This window comes from Rhinoraja longicauda, chromosome 20, assembly GCF_053455715.1.
Source record: "Rhinoraja longicauda isolate Sanriku21f chromosome 20, sRhiLon1.1, whole genome shotgun sequence".
Lineage (NCBI taxonomy): Eukaryota > Metazoa > Chordata > Chondrichthyes > Rajiformes > Arhynchobatidae > Rhinoraja > Rhinoraja longicauda.
In genome coordinates this window covers 117,681-135,197 of record NC_135972.1, presented here as the reverse complement: position 1 = coordinate 135,197, position 17,517 = coordinate 117,681, and the positions used below count along the sequence as shown (strand labels likewise).

Below are 17,517 nucleotides of genomic sequence, written 5' to 3'. Positions count from 1 at the left end.
ATGGGAGACCAGGCTCTGCTTCACCGATATTAATGATCACAGATTGATCGCAAAAGTATGACACTTGCAGGTACACACTTGCTGCAGCATGTATATGCACACGGGCACACACACCCCACATGCACATGTCACTAGCCAATCACTAGCCCCGGTGTCACCAGACCTTAAATGACAAATCCCAGTGGGTCTGTAGTGGACTGTAGGAAAATCCATAAAATATTAAAACAAAGTGATTTGATGTGTACAGTTGAAAAAGTATGGTTTATTATTTCATTCGATAGGGAACTTTGAGAATAATGAAATTAAAAGTATGTAATAAAAGCACTGTAACCAAACTATTTAAATAACAAAAATAAATTCTCAAACATTAATGTTTGTGCCAGGCATATAATAAATATGTGACAAATTAATTGATCACAAAATAAAAAGATACAAGTAAGCCATTCAGATAATCTCCTTTTGATTACACAGGTAATTACATGCAAATAAGATGAATTAAAAAAGATTTTAGAAAAGTATTAGAAATAAAATTTATTTAGAAATGGAGTTGATATATACAAAAGATCAGATACCAGGTGCCTCGTTACTTTCATATACAATGCATAGTCAGGTACAAGATAATGTTTTGACTCTGTAACTTTGATGTGGTAATGAAGGTCGTCCCAACAATGTGTGGTTGCAACACACATCCGAATTCTAATGACCAGTCGAATGTGTTATATTATAAAATTAGTTAAACCGTATCAGAGCGTAATAGACCTCAAACTGAACAGTCACATTTAAAAATAATAAAGGCTGTCACCTATTGCATCGATTTATTGATATCAGTGGTGAATGAAGAATGCTGCATATTTAGCATTAAAACAGAAATACACAAAATCGATTCTCTACGGGACCACGATAGGCAGTAATTTTGTTCACAATTTTTGGTGACATATTAGTTGGAGTTATGTATTGACATTAATGCTAATTGCAAGTACTTTCCTTGAATTATTATTCCGTCTGTTATCCAAAAGTAAGTAATTGAGAGCAAGATAGAATATAAAACCAGACAATAACATTTAGGGAATATTATGCAGAATAAGCATTTAAACACTGGTTTTAAGTCACGAATGTAAGTGGTATTTTAAGAACCTACGATTGGCATGTTCAGAGTTCAGCATACGTAATGATGGACATTTTAAACCAAAGTCCATTATTGTCATTATAATTGCTGTCAAAAGAGTTAGTGGATCTGAATTCAGTGCATTCTAAATATAAAAATGTGTTACCTCATTCTGAACCTGAAATCTGAATTTAAGAAATGCAAGCTTGGATAAACCAGTGGCTTTTCAGCATTTATAGCTTTTACAAACCTTTACACTAAAATCTTTGGAAAGATGCCTGTAAGTGCAAAACAAAGACCTAGTATTTGACACACGAAGACAATGTCTCATGATTTCACAAGTTTAAACCCCTGCCCCGTATCCAGAACTGTGGGTAGGAACCATCTCATCTTCAACCGTTTGAAACATCTAAAGCACACTTTACACACCCAAAAGAGGTTCAACCCACCACACCAGTCCGCCAGGTGAATGAGAGGATAGGTGATGCGAGGAAAGTATAGCATCCAATGTTTGGCAACGTCGCTTCCTGTTGGTAAATGTAGGGTGTAGTCACTCCAGGACTTGGATATACCATAAATAGCAGTCACCGTTCTTCCCTTATCTGACCAGCTAATGCTGTTGTCAAGGTTGCAATTATATTCCACCCAGTCTTTCGTAAAGTCACCTAACTGGGGAAGGTCTGCCTCCTCAATATTCACTTCTTTGGCCAGTTTAGCACCTTGCACAGCGACAAAAATATCACCGACTCTTCTCACATCTTTAACCCATGGAAGAGCATTCTCACAGTCCAGAACAATTATCAGACGGGAGCTGAAGTCAGCGTTCTTCTCTTTCCACCACTCTAAGATTGTCTCCAGCCTCAAGGTTTCTCCTCCTAATATCAAACAAATAGAAGGAAAAATGTTAGTATTCAATGCACCTCAAATCATGTAGTTACTTTCAATGCACGCTGCAATCCCCTGGTAAAAGGCTGAAGTTATTTCATTGTCCATGCCTTTCACCAGATCAAGTGTCTTACAAATTGTTTTAAACTTTTACATTTTGTTTCAGGTGGTAAGAAGATAATTTTTGTACCCCTTACTATGTCTTGCAACTTTTGTAGCTCCTAATGTGCCTTCAACATTTTTACAGTTCTTTTCATTTCTCCCTATCAAAAAGAACAGCACTTTCTTTTCCTCTTTTTTTGTTTGAACTTTTTTAGTTTTCTTGTCCATTTTGTTAATGTCCTTCACAGATTTCTCTCCACCCAGTGGGAGAGTCTAGGACCAGAGGACACAACCTCAGAATTAAAGGACGTTCCTTTAGAAAGGAGATGAGGGAGAATTTCTTTAGTCAGAGGGTGGTGAATCTGTGGAATTCATTGCCACGGATGGCTGTGGAGGCCTGGTTAATGAACATTTTTAAGGCAGTTTGATAGATTCTACATTAATGCAGGTGTCAGGGGTTATGAAGGCAGGAGAATGGGATTAAGAGGGAAAGATAGATCAGCCATGATTGAATGGCGGTGTAGACTCGATGGGCCGAATGGCCCAATTCTGCTCCTATAACTTGTGAACTTATTTTCATGGTGATTGTGGGGTGTAGTGGGTAATAGAATCAATTTTGTAAAAACTCTTCACTCACCTTCTGTCTTTGGAGTTCATGGTGGTCAGCCTGGTGGTGAAATCTATCTTTAGTTGCAAAGACCATGTGTACACGAGACCAATCGCTGTGGCTACCATGCCATCCTGTTTCTCCAGAAATACTGCCTGACCCGCTGAGTTACTCCAGCACTCTGTGAAATGTCACCTATCCATGTTCTCCACAGATGCTGCCTGACCCGCTGAGTTACTCCAGCACTCTGTGAAATGTCACCTATCCATGTTCTCCACAGATGCTTCCTGACCCGCTGAGTTACTCCAGCACTCTGTGAAACGTCACCTATCCATGTTCTCAACAGATGCTGTCTGACCCGCTGCGTTACTCCAGCACTCTGAAACGTCACCTATCCGTGTTTTCCAGATTCTGAGTAACTCCAGCACCCTGTGCCTATCTTTGGCTACAATCCTCTCCTGGCAGGCATTTAACACTAGTAAGCTAATACCAACTTCTCCCTCACTATTTCATCACATGGAAATATAAATCTAAAAATGTTGTGCTGATTTGTGTTTCTTTCTTTCAAACACTGTATTGAACTCGCTCATGTTATTATTGCCACTAAAATATTCATGCACCATTAAACTGTTAACTAAATCCAGTCCATTACAAAATCAAACATTGCTCAGTCTGACCCGACCTGGAATACTCCAGCACTTTGTGTCCTTTTGTGTAAACCAGCACCTGCAGTTCCTTGTTTCTACAAACATGGCCTGCCCTTGTTGTTTCTAAAATACACTGTTGCAGAAAACAACATTACTTCCTGAAACTCGCCATCCTCCGGAAAAAAAGTTTACATACTTATCTTGGTCAATAAGAAATTTAAAATCCTTCTATGAAACAATTTTATTTTGGATTACTTAATCTTCCATTTATTCATTCGTCACTTGAAAGCGATTGAAGTTGTAACTGACCACTGAGAGTTTATTAGGTTCACCTCCTTGGTTACATATTTATCACACATATTAGCAAATGTGGTCTCCCAACGACAGCTCAGAGGATCATTACAGAACTTTGTAAACTGATTCAGGAGAAAAAAATGTCTGTCTTAAACTTTAATCTCAAGAGGACAGGAGATTGTATAAATAATATTTAACCTGACATTGACAGTGAATTTTGATTGAATCAGCAACATTCATTGGGTATATGATATGAGTAACTTCAACATTTCGCTTTACTCTGCACAACCCCATCATGACATACATCATCAGTACCTCTAATATCAACCTTTAAAGTGTAGTACTTCTTGCTGAAGCCAAGAAGCTATAAAATGTTTTCCATTTAGGTCAAAAGAGGAATTCAAATTAAAAAGCAATGCATTTAGGCAACGATTGTACAATAATCAAGATAGGTAGAATTTTTGAAAATGATTCACAATAGGGACAGTGAAAGAAAGGAAAATATTATTCATCAACTTGGTTTTTCTTCCAAACCATCTATCAATTTCCTTTCTGTTTTCAGTGGCAACACAAGTAGATACAGTGGTGAATGGGGCAAATTGTATGCTTGCCTTCATTGGTCAGGGCACTGAGAATAGGTCAGGAAGTCATAATGCAGCTTTATTGAACTTATATCAGGCGAGATTTGGAGTGCTACATGCAGTTCTGGTCTCCTCAAATCAGGAAGGATATGGAGGCTTTGGAAAGGGTGCAGCAGAGGTTTACCAGAATGTTTGGATTAGAGGGTATTAGCAATAAGAGATTGGACAGACTTGGAAACTACCATTGCAAGCACCACCAAAATAGATTAAAGGGTTGAAAAAAAGAGTGCAGACTTTGAAAATCTGAAATAAAAACAGAAAATTCCAGAAGCAGGCAGAAGATCAAGCTGCACCTCTGAACAGAGAATCAGTGCCCACGATTTAGGCTGATAAACATTCATTTGTAATCTTCTATGATTAATTACATTCCAATCTTCCAATAATTCTACAGCACCTGTAGTCTAAAAATAAATAAAAAGCTTGTGAGCTAAAGAATAGTTGCAGAAAATCCAGCAACCAGCTGATAACTAAAAACAACCTGTGGATTCTGTCCTATCACCAACTACAGTCAAGCAACAAAAGGCCAATAGCACCAAGAACCAAAGACTGACGAGAGCTTTTCAAAAACAGTAAGGCATGCAGAGCCCAGAAAAATCAAAGACCACTTCTGATGACGCTTTGTTCTTCATGCGATATCTTTGAATCATCCACCTTGCACTGTTTGATCCCATCTTACTGATACCTCAGATCATAGGAAATATAGGAAGTAATTGAAAAGTTAGAAGTTAAAAGAACACCAAAGCAGATGGTATATCCCCGTTGAAGCTCTAAAACTTGCAGAGAGGAACATCTGACACTAATTCCTAACTGCATCTCTCTCATCTGGAAAGAAGAGGTGCCAGACACCTCAGAGATACCATGTTCTGACCATCTTAAAGAAAAAGGTTGGAATGTGATAACGAAAGTGGATGACTCTAAACTCTAAGCAAACAGTGATGCATGCTGGTGTTGCAGCTACATCAATATCCCACAAAGGAAAAGAGGGCCGTCTCTATGCCACAGGGAAAGTCATTGCAAAGGTCCTCTTCACATTAAAAAAAATCCTCATAAACAACAAAAATTATACTGGCATCCCCAGTATGTGGTTGTAAATAATCTACATGCACTGTGAAAAGGGTCTAAAATAAATATACTCCTTGTCTAAAACCACATTGCCAGATAACACTTAAACAAAGGAGAGGATTTGAAGGTCATAATTCTTTAACATAAGGACACAGCTTGTTAGAGAAATTCATTATAAGATTGAACTCCATGGAAATTAGATGACTGTCTCATCTGATTGTGCCTTATCAAAATATTTCCAGTGAATAAGAGTTCACATCGTAAGACCATTTTGAATTTACAAATATCACTTGAGTGACCCAAGAGTAAAACAATGTTCATTGAAATACCAGGCAGACACAAAATGCTGGAGTAACTCAGCGGGTCAGGCAGCATCTCTGGAGAGAAGGAATGGGTGACGTTTCGGGTCGAGACCCTTCCACACCCTTCACTTGCTTTGCTGAATGAAGTGTTCAAGCTGTTTTACAGCATTTCTGTCCTTCATCCCAACATTTGAAAACGCCATAATATAAGGCAACCCAATACTTTATTTACATCAAATAATTTAAGCCTTAATTAATTTTTTTCCTTGAGAAGCCTTTCAGTTTGAAATGTTTATTATGATGATCAAGACACCCGAACACTGACATGTGAAAAAAAAGAGATACTCTCAGAATTTACAAATTAAACATACTATTTTGTCCTTGAGGAATACTTACTGTTAACTATACTAGTACACTGTATAAATACCTGATAATGCCCATTCTCCAGAGCTGTGAGTATGTCCACTATAGTAAAGTATGTAGGTGTCATGTCTGGGTCCATCATGTGTACGCAGATCAAGAAATGCCTTTACTTTGGATTGCAGAGTGTCGAAAGAAAAGCCACTGGTGGAATAGTCACAGCCGTAAGTCTCAATCATGTGATAGGCGAAAAATCGTTGGATAGAACTCAACATGGCTGTAGACCGTAAATTCAACTCCTGCACATGCTCAGGAGGGAGAAGTGTAGGCTGACCATTGGCGCTGCAACAAGGCAAAAAAATAAACATTAACCATTCTAGTGTGTGCCTATATATATATATATATATATATATATATATAAAAATGAGAATGTTCCTTTTGGCAAATTGCCCTATTTGTGCTGAAACCCAGTAATTCCAACAGAATGTCACAGCAGTACGTACACATTTCCACTTGCTTTCCAGACTCATCACGTCAGGTTACGGAAGCAAAAAATAATTGATGTACATACTTTGTTTCCTTCCTCATGCCTTTCATGCTAAAAGGCTACTTTAAAAAAAAGTGTATCTCAAAAGTACAAATTTGTTTTTCACATTAGAACTGATTGGCTTACAGATAAACATTTGTTTTGTTTCATAATATGTCATTGAGATTATTGATTCTCTGCGCAAGGAACTACAAATGTGAATCTAAACTATAACACAATGCCATGTCAGTATTGAAATCATTTTTAAAAGCACATTTCAGAAGAGCAATCAGAACTGTATTTATAGAATAGATCATAGATAATTATTTTAGCTAAGCAGTTTATACCAACCCTGGTATATACACCGATCAGCCAAAACATTATGACCTGATGAGCCAAAACATTATGACCACCTGCCTAATATGCTGTTGGTCCTCCGTGTGCAGCCCCATATGCAGCAGGGTGCGATGCACTGTGTATTGTGACACATTCCTCCCGTGACCACCATTAAAAATTTCAGTGACTTGTGCCACAGTAGACCTTCTGTCGGTTCAGACCAGACGGAATAGCCTTCATTGCCCTCGCGCATCAATGAGCCTTGGGCACCCAACACCCTGTTGCCAGTTTGTGGTTCGTCCCTCGGACCACTGTCGGTAGGTACTCACTACTGCTGACCGGGAGCAACCCACAAGCCTTGCCGTTTTAGAGATGCTCTGACCCAGTCATCTGGCAATAACAATTTGGTCCTTGTCAAAGTCGCTCAGGTCTTTACTCCCGCCCATTTCTCCTGCATCCAACACATTAACTTCAAGAACTGATTGTTCACTTGCTGCCTAATATATCCCACCCCTTGCCATTGTAACAAGATAATCAATGTTATTCACTTCACCTGTCAGTGGTCATAATGTTTAGGCTGATCAGTGATTGTCACTAACACACTTCCACCCAGAGTTCATGCTTTCCAAAGCAGTAGACAAGAATGTTCCTTTTGGCAAATTGCCTAATTTGTGCTCAAACCGAGTATTTCTTGCAGAATGTCACAGCAGTAGGTATAGACTGCAAAAAGTTGTGAACACTGCCCAGTCCATCATCGGCTTTGACCTCCCCACCATCGAAGGGATTTATTGGAGTCGCTGCCTCAAAAAGGCAGCCAGCATCATCAGACCCACACCATCCTGGCCACACACTCATTTTACCCCTGCCATTGGGAAGAAGGTACAGGAGCCTGAAAACTGTAATGTCCAGGTTCAGCAACAGCTTCTTCCCTACAGCCATCAGGCTATTAAACACTACAACCTCAAATAAGTTCTGAACTTCAATAGACTATTATTATTATTATTGCACTACTATTGTTTGTTTTTTGAGCATGTGTGTGTGTGTGAATATGTGGGTGTGTGTGTATGTAATAGATACACCCTGAATTTTTTTTCCTCTCTCGTTTATCATATTGTTTATAGTGTACTGTGTTTACATATTCTGTTGTGCTGCAGCAAGTAAGAATTTAATTGTTCTATCTGGGACACTTGACAAGAAAATACTCTTGACTCTTGTTTGGTGCACAGCCTAAATAATGGCTGAACAAATTTAAATATTCCATTTATGAATAATGTGAACAAAAAAATAACGCTGTTTAAATAAAATATAAAAAACACCAACTGTTAATCGTCAGGAAGTAATTGAGAATGGCAAAGATATTTACAAATTTACAAGTAGCATATGATCAATTTCACGTACAAGCAAGGTATTGTGATTATATTCTTTATAATTTATAATGTGGAACAATACCTGCAGTAATTTGTAGGAATTACAATGGCATATCCAATGCATGTTCCTCCTAAACAACTGCCCAACTCATGGAAAAGTCCATGAGCTAAAGATTCCAATGGTAAAACAATGAGGAATACACTCATAAAGGTTCCATTTGTTGGCTGCAATAAACAGGAAGACAAAACATTTAATTAGCATAATTTACAGATGATTTCTATAAAGTACTGCTTAACATTAATGAATCGTTTCATGATTCATTAGATATTATGTAAAAGTAAGTGTGATTTCATCTATGCCAAAGAATTGTCACTGAAGCATCTTGTACTGCTCCTCAAATGTTCATTTGATTGGAGAAAAACTCTACATCACATTACCATAGATGAACTAAATAAAGAACATCTGATTATGATGTCCTTGGTGAGTCTTCTACCTTAATTATAAAGTGGCATCTGGTCAGGTATATCTGTATTCACATTGTTGCAGGCAACTTGACTGCTTTTACAATGAATCTGCCGCAGTGGAACTAGTCGATTAGTAGACGATTATTACTTAAAAGATACATTTTTATTGATTACAATTTTGAAGTGTTCTCCTCCAATTCAAAGCAGAATATATATGCATTCAGTAGTGTAGGAAAGAACTGCAGATGCTGGTTTAAAATCGAAGGTAGACACAAAATGCTGGAGTAACTCAGCGGGACAAGCAGCATCTCTGGAGAGAAGGAATGGGTGATGTTTCAGGTCGAGACTCTTCTTCATTCAGTAGTAATGAGGTTATCATTTTGACATTAATATTGCAGAACATGAAACTTAAATTTAACCATGGTATAATTAACTTTTTTTGCATTTAAACATTTTTTTCAATGTTAATTTATGGAAACAGTATTGCTGTATTACTGAAACAATCTACATGAACAGTTTTACTTCAATGTGATTCCTGTACGTTTCAAGTGCTTGCAATTAGCATGTAATTAACATTTTCTTTTTTTAGTTTATTATGCATGGCTAATGAATATTTATAAAAAGAGGCAAACCTTGTTTAGAAAGGAAATAATTCAATTAAAATTCATATTATTGTAGCTTATTCTCAAACGTAGCACAAAAATAAAACCAGGCTGAGCTTTTCCTGGACAACAATATTAAAATCTTGAGAAGCAATATTAGGATTAATTATTAAATAACTGATTGTGGAAAATTGTGCTTTTGAACATTGTATTGATCTGTGAGAATAAAAATAATTGTGTTGTCATAAATTTAACACAAGATTCTTGCATCAGAAGAATTCATAATCATATAATTGGCATGGCAGTGGCTTGGAAGCAACAAACCAAAGCTGGTGTAACACAATTCAGGTTCAGAGTTAAGAGTGTCTTTCAGATTTATTCACTTTGTGGTTGGAAAGCCATGAACCAATCCAATGTTCCCCATTCCAGAGATTAATAAAGGCGATTAGCTGGCATGGAGGATAGGGAAAGTTGCTGGAGTTACTAAACTACAGCAGTTTACATGAGGAATGAAGTATGAACCAGGAATCTGCAACTTTATTGACACTTAAAATTGTTATTTCAGTAGTTGCCGAGTTCATCACCATATCCTGATTATTTTAACACCGTCTGCGTTATATACTTGATTCTCCAGGTTGGGTTTGTTTTTGGACCAGATATGCACTTCCATATCTTAATTCAACTGATTTCAACAATTTTTATACAAATTACAGAAGTGAATAAACTCTCACAATAAACAAAACTTTCTGTGACTTTTGGTATTTGTTGAAAATACAAATCACAAAATAGAACTATTTAATTAGCTTTAATTATTAATGCATTAAACTCTAGTTCCTAAAAACTTTATAAAAACTTCACGTGCTTCATGGTAAAATAGGCACTAATAAGAGAAAGAAAATGCCAATTAAAGGCCACAGTTTACGCTGTCCTCTGTCCATTTATTGGAAGCACTCTTATTTTAATAGTAATATTTTTTTAAAGCAGTAAAACTAATAAAGATACAATATAACACACATATCAAGGGAAATGGAGACAACTGAAACACGTGATGCTCTATGCATTTTGTTCATTTAGGTAGTGCAACAATGTGCACTTACGGACTAATGGCAATTTTAAAAGAAAATGATTATTCAACATACCTGCCATGAGACTCCACCAAGAGCCGCTGTGGACAACAAGCTGAAAAAGAGTAACCGCTCAGAAATCAGGCAAAAGTGGCGCATTCCTTTAGATGCCATAACACAGTCCAGACTCTTATTATCTATTCGGTGAGTGTAATAGATTTTTTGACAATCGCTGAGTTTGGTGTGAAATCCCCAGAATGTTATGAGAAAGATTACATGGCATATCACCCAAAAGATGCCAAAAATAGAAAATCCTGGTATCAGAAAATACCAGTGGTCTAAATTATTCAGTTTAAATGCTGCAAGAACAAAGAATATTAGCTCAGTGAATGCCACAGGAAGTATAGAAATTCTTCTGCAAAGGGTCCTTCCATACAGATAAGGCTTCCACCGTTCAGTAACAGATAGGCCACTGAAGTAAAGATCAAGCAGTGGGACACAAATCAGACGACTGAAATAACAAGCCAAAGCAAATGGGTTAGTGCTAATTTTCAAAGATGGAAAAAACAACAGGGATGTAATCAATGCAAAAGCTATCAAGTTTGGAACAGCCAAAATAGACTTCATTCGCAAATCAACAATTAACATGGACAATGCAAAAACAAGCAAGACAACACTCAAACAATTGGGCATCAACATGGCTGTACTGGCTATGGCAAACCCAACCAGCTCCAGAAACTCTGCAGATGTTAACAGGTCAGGTTGGTGTCGAACACATCCACAAATTCGTTCAACTAGCGACCATAAAGTTCTGATCAAAATGCTGGTCAATAATAAGTATTTGGTGGCTTCTTCTTTCACATCAGTCTTCAATTTAGAAACATCGATAAAAGAGAGAAGGCCAAGCAAAAATCCAAACCAGAGATGTGACAGGCTCAAGCTTGCCGTTTTCATGGAGAAGTAATAGTACAATATGCTAGCAATGCCAAGCACAAAAAGTCCAAGGATGAAAATAACCAGTAATAATATATTTTCTGTTTTCTCCCATCGAACATAGAGGCCCAGACAAATGGCCACCAGCAAGTTCATATTTGCCAGGTAGCCAAGATATCGAATTGAAGAATGCATATTTGTTTCTTTCTTAAGTTCCTGCACTTTAGTCATTACTGCATAAAGACAGTGGCTCACACAATAACGCAGTGATTTACACATGTGATATGATTCCAAAAGCTCTCTCTGATCTCCAGAATGCAGATGACAATAATCTCCTAGGGCACCATTTGTCTTCAAAGAACCAGACTCGCACAAGTGGGAAATCCTATGTAAAAAGAGTAATTCCATTAAATGTAATTGCCAACAGGATAATGAAACAGAATGCAATGTTATAACAAAACAGCAACACAAACATTAAGATAAATGCCAACTAAACTTTGATTTTTTTTCTTGTAACCTCATTATCATATGCCAGTGCAGAAATGATTAAAACACTGTCAGTAGCTAACACCCATGCACGAATTTCTTTAGCATTAGATCAGATGAAATAATTGTTAGGCATTCTGCTGTATATAGACAATAGATGCAGGAGTAGGCCATTCGGCCCTTCGAGCCAGCACCGCCATTCAATGTGATCATGGCCGATCATTCTCAATCAGTACCCCATTCCTGCCTTCTCCCCATACCCCCTGACTCCGCTATCCTTGAGAGCTCTATCTAGCTCTCTCTTGGATGCATTCAGAGAATTGGCCTCCACTGCCTTCTGAGGCAGAGAATTCCACAGATTCACAACTCTCTTGACTGAAAAGGTTTTTCCTCATCTCCGTTCTAAATGGCCTACCCCTTATTCTTAAACTGTGGCCCCTGGTTCTGGACTCCCCCAACATTGGGAACATGTTTCCTGCCTCTAACGTGTCCAACCCCTTAATAATCTGGAGCATTCAAGAGTACCCAAGCCCTTCTAATTTGCTTCCAATTATTTTTTGTGGACTGTTTGGAAAGTCATATTGCACCAATGAAATATTTGGAGGCTAGAGTGTTGATATTACAAAATGACTAAATTGGATGTAATGTTTCACTTCTCTAAAAACCCAAGAAATCGCTAAATACAAATTAATTTAAAGATGATATGCCAGCAGTTAACATGGGTGACTTTAATCTACATATAGATTGGGCCAACCAAATTGGTAGCAGTGCTGAGGAGAATTTCCTGGAATATATATGGGATGTTTTTTTAAATATGAAGAAGAACCGACTAGAGGACAGGCCATCCTAGACTGGGTATTATGTAATGAGGAAGGATTAGTTAGCGATCTTGTTGTGCAAAGCCCCTTGGGCAACAGTGACCATAATATGGTGGAATTCTGCATTAGGATGGAAAGTGACAGTTAATTCAGAGACTAGGGTCCTGAACATAAAGAAAGGAGACTTTGAAGGTATGAGACAGGTATTGGTTAGGATAGACGGGCAAATTATACTTAAAAGGTTGACGGTGGAGTTGCAACGGCAAAGATTTAAAGACCGCATGGCTGAACTCCAAAAAATGTTCATCCCTGTCTGGCAAAAAAATAAAAAGGGGAAGGCAACTCAACCATGGCTAATGAGGGATATCAAGGAGTGTTAAATCCAAAGAAAAGGCATTTCAATTGGCCAGAGGAAGCAGCAAATTGGAGGACTGGGAGAAATTTAGAACTCAACAGAGGAGGACAAAGGGGTTCATTAAGGGGGGAGAAAAAAAGAGCATGAAAAAAAGCTTACGGGCAATATAAAAACTGACTCGAAAAAGCTTCTTTAGATATGTAAAAAGGAAGAGATTAGTGAAGACAAATGTAGGTCCCTTACAATCAGAGACAGGTGAATTTAAAATGAGAAACAAAGAAATGGCAGAACAGTTAAACGAGAACTTTGGTTCTGTCTTCACTAAGGAAGACACAAACAATCTCTCAGAAATACTAGGGGACCGAGGATCTAGTGGGAGGGAGGAACTGAAGGGAATCCACATTAATCAGGAAATGCTGTTAGGTAAACTGTTGGGACTGAAGGCAGATAAATCCCCAGGGCCTGATGGTCTGCATCCCAGTACTCAAGGAAGTGGCCCTAGAAATCGTGGATGCATTGGTGATCATTTTCTAATGTTCTCTCGACTCTGGATCAGTTCCTGTGGACTGGAGGGTAGACAATGTAAGCCCACTTTTTAAGAAAGGAGGGAGAGAGAAAACAGGGAATTATAGATCAGCTAGCCTTACATCAGTAGTGGGGAAGATGCTGGAGTTGATTATTAAAGATGTTAAAGCAGCACATTTGGAAAGCAGTGACAGGATCGGTCAAAGTCGGCATGGATTTATGAAGGGGAAATCATGCTTGACTAATCTGGAATTTTTTGAGCATGTAACAAGTAGAATGGATAAGGAAGAGCCAGTGGATGTGGTGTATCTGGACTTTCAAAAAGCCTTTGACAAGGTCCCACACAAGAAATTAGTGTGCAAAATTAAAGCACATGGTATTGGGGGTAGGGTATTGACAAGGATAGAGAACTGGTTGGCAGACAGGAAGCAAAGAGTAGGAATTAATGGGTCCTTTTCAGAATGGCAGGCAGGCAGGTGCCGCAAGGCTCGGTGCTGGAACCCCAGTTATTTACAATATATATTAACGATTTAGACGAGGAAATTAAATGTGACATCTGCAAGTTCACGGATGACACAAAGCTGTGCGGCAGTGTGAGCTGCGATGAGGCTGTAGGGTGACATGAATAGGTTGGGTGAGTGGGCAGATGCAGTATAACGTGGATAAATGTGTTTATCCACTTTGGTGGCAAGAACAGGAAGGCAGATTATTATCTGAATGATGTCAGATTAGGAAAAGGAGAGGTGCAACGAGACCTGGGTGTGATTGTACATCAGCCACTGAAAGTAAGCATGCAGGTACAGCAGGCAGCAAAGAAAGCTAATGACATGTTGGCCTTCATTGCGAGAGGATTTGAGTTTAGGAGCAAGGAGGTCCTACTGCAGTTGTACAGGGGCCTGATGAGACTGCACCTGGTGTATTGTGTGCAATTTTGGTCTCCTAATTTGAGGAAGGACATTATTGCTACTGAGGGAGTGCAGTGTAGGTTCACCGGGTTAATTACCGGGATGGCGGCACTGACATATGATGAAAGAATGGGTCAACTGGGCTTGTATACACTGGAATTTAGAAGGATGAGGGGGGATCTTATAGAAACATATAAAATTCTTGAAGGATTGGACAGGCGAGATGCAGGAAAGATGTTCCCGATGTTGGGGCCATTTAGGACTGAGATGAGGAAAAACGTCTTCACCCGGAGTTGTGAATCTGTGGGATTCTCTGCCACAGAAGGCAGTTGAGGCCGATTCACCAGATGTTTTCAAAAGAGAGTTAGATTTAGCTCTCAGGGCTAAAGGAATCAAAGGATATGGGGAATATTCAGGAACGGGGTACTGATTTTAGATGATTAGCCATGATCATATTGAATAGTGGTGCTGGCTTGAAGGGCTGAATGGCCTACTCCTGCACCTATTTTGCTGTTTCTATGACCAGACAAACAAGTTAACGATTTCTTAAATTGGGAATTTTCGATAAAGATGTTTTTACTGATATATTAATCTAAAAACTGATTTACAAAATAACAGAGAGGATTTGGAGATGGGCCGCAGAAGACCACTATGGGAATGGATCTGCCGGCTCGGGTCAGGCCGGAGTTTCAGAGCAAATTCGATCAGCGCGGAAGTCCCGATGGGGTCGAGATCGGGCGCCTCAACCGGCGGAGGTGCCACATTTAGGGGGACTTCCGGAGAAGTTGTCTCATAATTTTGTCCGAATTAAAAGAGGCGTCGGACCATCAGTTACTGAAATCGGTGGTGGACCTGTACCAGCTAGGATACCACCTACAATCAAGTCCGCAAAGCTTGTGGTGTGCCATACCGTGCTTCACATACCAGGGCTTGAAAAATCAGTCACAAACATCAACAAAATATTCAAGTGTTTTTTTAACGATTGCTGTATTCTAAAAGTTAAATATTTGATAAACTAAGAAATATTTCCACACATAAATAAACAATTAAATTTTGATATCATTTTTTAAGAAATAAATTCTTCTGAGAAACACCTACATCTGACATCTGCCGGGTCTCCAAACATCTTCCCCATTTAGAAATCTGGATATCAATAAGTCACCGTCATCACCACCTGAGAGAATACAGACGTCGGTACAGAAGTAGATTGTAAACTTCACTAGAACAAAATAGCTTGTATTTACATCTAGTTAAACAAATCGAAATACACGACAGAGGCGTTGGGGCAAATATTGGGGTGAGGGAGCGCCGGGCCGGGGGGTGAGGGAGCGCCGGGCCGGGGGGTGAGGGAGCGCCGGGCCGGGGGGTGAGGGAGCGCCGGGCCGGGGGGTGAGGGAGCGCCGGGGTGAGGAAGCGCCGGGCCGGGGGGGTGAGGGAGCGCCGGGCCGGGGGGTGAGGGAGCGCCGGGCCGGGGGGTGAGGGAGCGCCGGGGTGAGGGAGCGCCGGGCCGGGGGGTGAGGAAGCGCCGGGGTGAGGGGTGAAGGAGCGCCGGGCCGGGTGGTGAGGGAGCGTCGGGCCGGGGGGGTGAGGGAGCGCCGGGGTGAGGGGTGAGGGAGCGCCGGGCCGGGGGGGTGAGGGAGCGTCGGGCCGGGGGGGTGAGGGAGCGCCGGGGTGAGGGGTGAGGGAGCGCCGGGCCGGGTGGTGAGGGAGGGCCGGGTGGTGAGGGAGCGCCGGGGTGAGGGAGCGCCGGGGCGAGGGGGTGAGGGAGCGCCGGGGCGAGGGGGTGAGGGAGCGCCGGGGCGAGGGGGTGAGGGAGCGCCGGGGCGAGGGGGTGAGGGAGCGCCGGGGCGAGGGGGCGCCGGGGCGAGGGGGTGAGGGAGCGCCGGGGTGAGGGGTGAGGGAGCGCCGGGCCGGGGGGGTGAGGGAGCGCCGGGGTGAGGGGGTGAGGGAGCGCCGGGCCGGGGGGGTGAGGGAGCGCCGGGCCGGGGGGGGGTGAGGGAGTGCCGGGCCGGGGGGGGGTGAGGGAGCGCCGGGCCGGGGGGGTGAGGGAGCGCCGGGCCGGGGGGGTGAGGGAGCGCCGGGCCGGGGGGGGGTGAGGGAGCGCCGGGCCGGGGGGGTGAGGGAGCGCCGGGCCGGGGGGGTGAGGGAGCGCCGGGCCGGGGGGGTGAGGGAGCGCCGGGCCGGGGGGGTGAGGGAGCGCCGGGCCGGGGGGGGGTGAGGGAGCGCCGGGCCGGGGGGGTGAGGGAGCGCCGGGGTGAGGGGGTGAGGGAGCGCCGGGCCGGGGGGGTGAGGGAGCGCCGGGCCGGGGGGGGGTGAGGGAGTGCCGGGCCGGGGGGGGGTGAGGGAGCGCCGGGCCGGGGGGGGTGAGGGAGCGCCGGGCCGGGGGGGTGAGGGAGCGCCGGGCCGGGGGGGGGGTGAGGGAGCGCCGGGCCGGGGGGGTGAGGGAGCGCCGGGCCGGGGGGGTGAGGGAGCGCCGGGCCGGGGGGGTGAGGGAGCGCCGGGCCGGGGGGGGGGTGAGGGAGCGCCGGGAGCCTCACAAACAAGGCCGCGCCGCCGATGCAACAGGGCGGACTCGGGGCCGCCGCCGCCGCCGCTCACCCGCCGCTGTGGAGCCGCTCGGGCCGGGATCCGGGGAGAGACGGCGGGACGATGCGGGAGAAGCTGGGACGGCGAGACGGAGACGGAGACGGAGACGCGTCAGTTGGCGCCGGCCGCCATCGCTCGGCCTGAACTCGAGAACAGATCCCGCCACAGGACACGGCGCGCTCCCGCGGCGGTGACCAGGCGCGCTCCCGCGGCGGTGACCAGGCGCGCTCCCGCGGCGTTGACCAGGCGCCCATTTCCGGGGTGCACACTGGTCCTGCACCCAGTGGAGCCGCTGTTAATTGTGACTGTTCGATCAAGTGTCAATGTGTTGTCTTTCTGCTGATGGGGTAGCCGCCAACAAAAGCCTTTCACTGTACCTCAGTACACGGAACAACAAAGTAAACTGAAGTACAACGCATTGTTACACTGGAGATGTTCACACAATCTTAATTGTAAGCAAAATATGCAAAAAAGACTAGCAGGCAAAATACAACCGTTGCAAATCAGACATTAGAACAAAGATTGAGAAATGACAGAGTGCTGC

General features: G+C 42.6%; 1 protein-coding gene across 1 annotated transcript; it reads right to left on the bottom strand.

Annotated features, from left to right (window-relative positions):
• Positions 1 to 399: 399 nt before the first annotated feature.
• tmem168b (transmembrane protein 168b) lies at positions 400 to 17,172 on the bottom strand. Its single transcript, XM_078416680.1, has 6 exons — positions 16,986 to 17,172; positions 15,486 to 15,561; positions 10,441 to 11,683; positions 8,317 to 8,459; positions 6,073 to 6,347; positions 400 to 1,980 (listed from the first exon to the last, which is right to left on the bottom strand). Coding segments are annotated over exons 2-6 (2,211 nt in total). The 5' UTR covers positions 15,488 to 15,561; positions 16,986 to 17,172; the 3' UTR covers positions 400 to 1,432.
• Between the last annotated feature and the right edge of the window lie 345 nt (positions 17,173 to 17,517).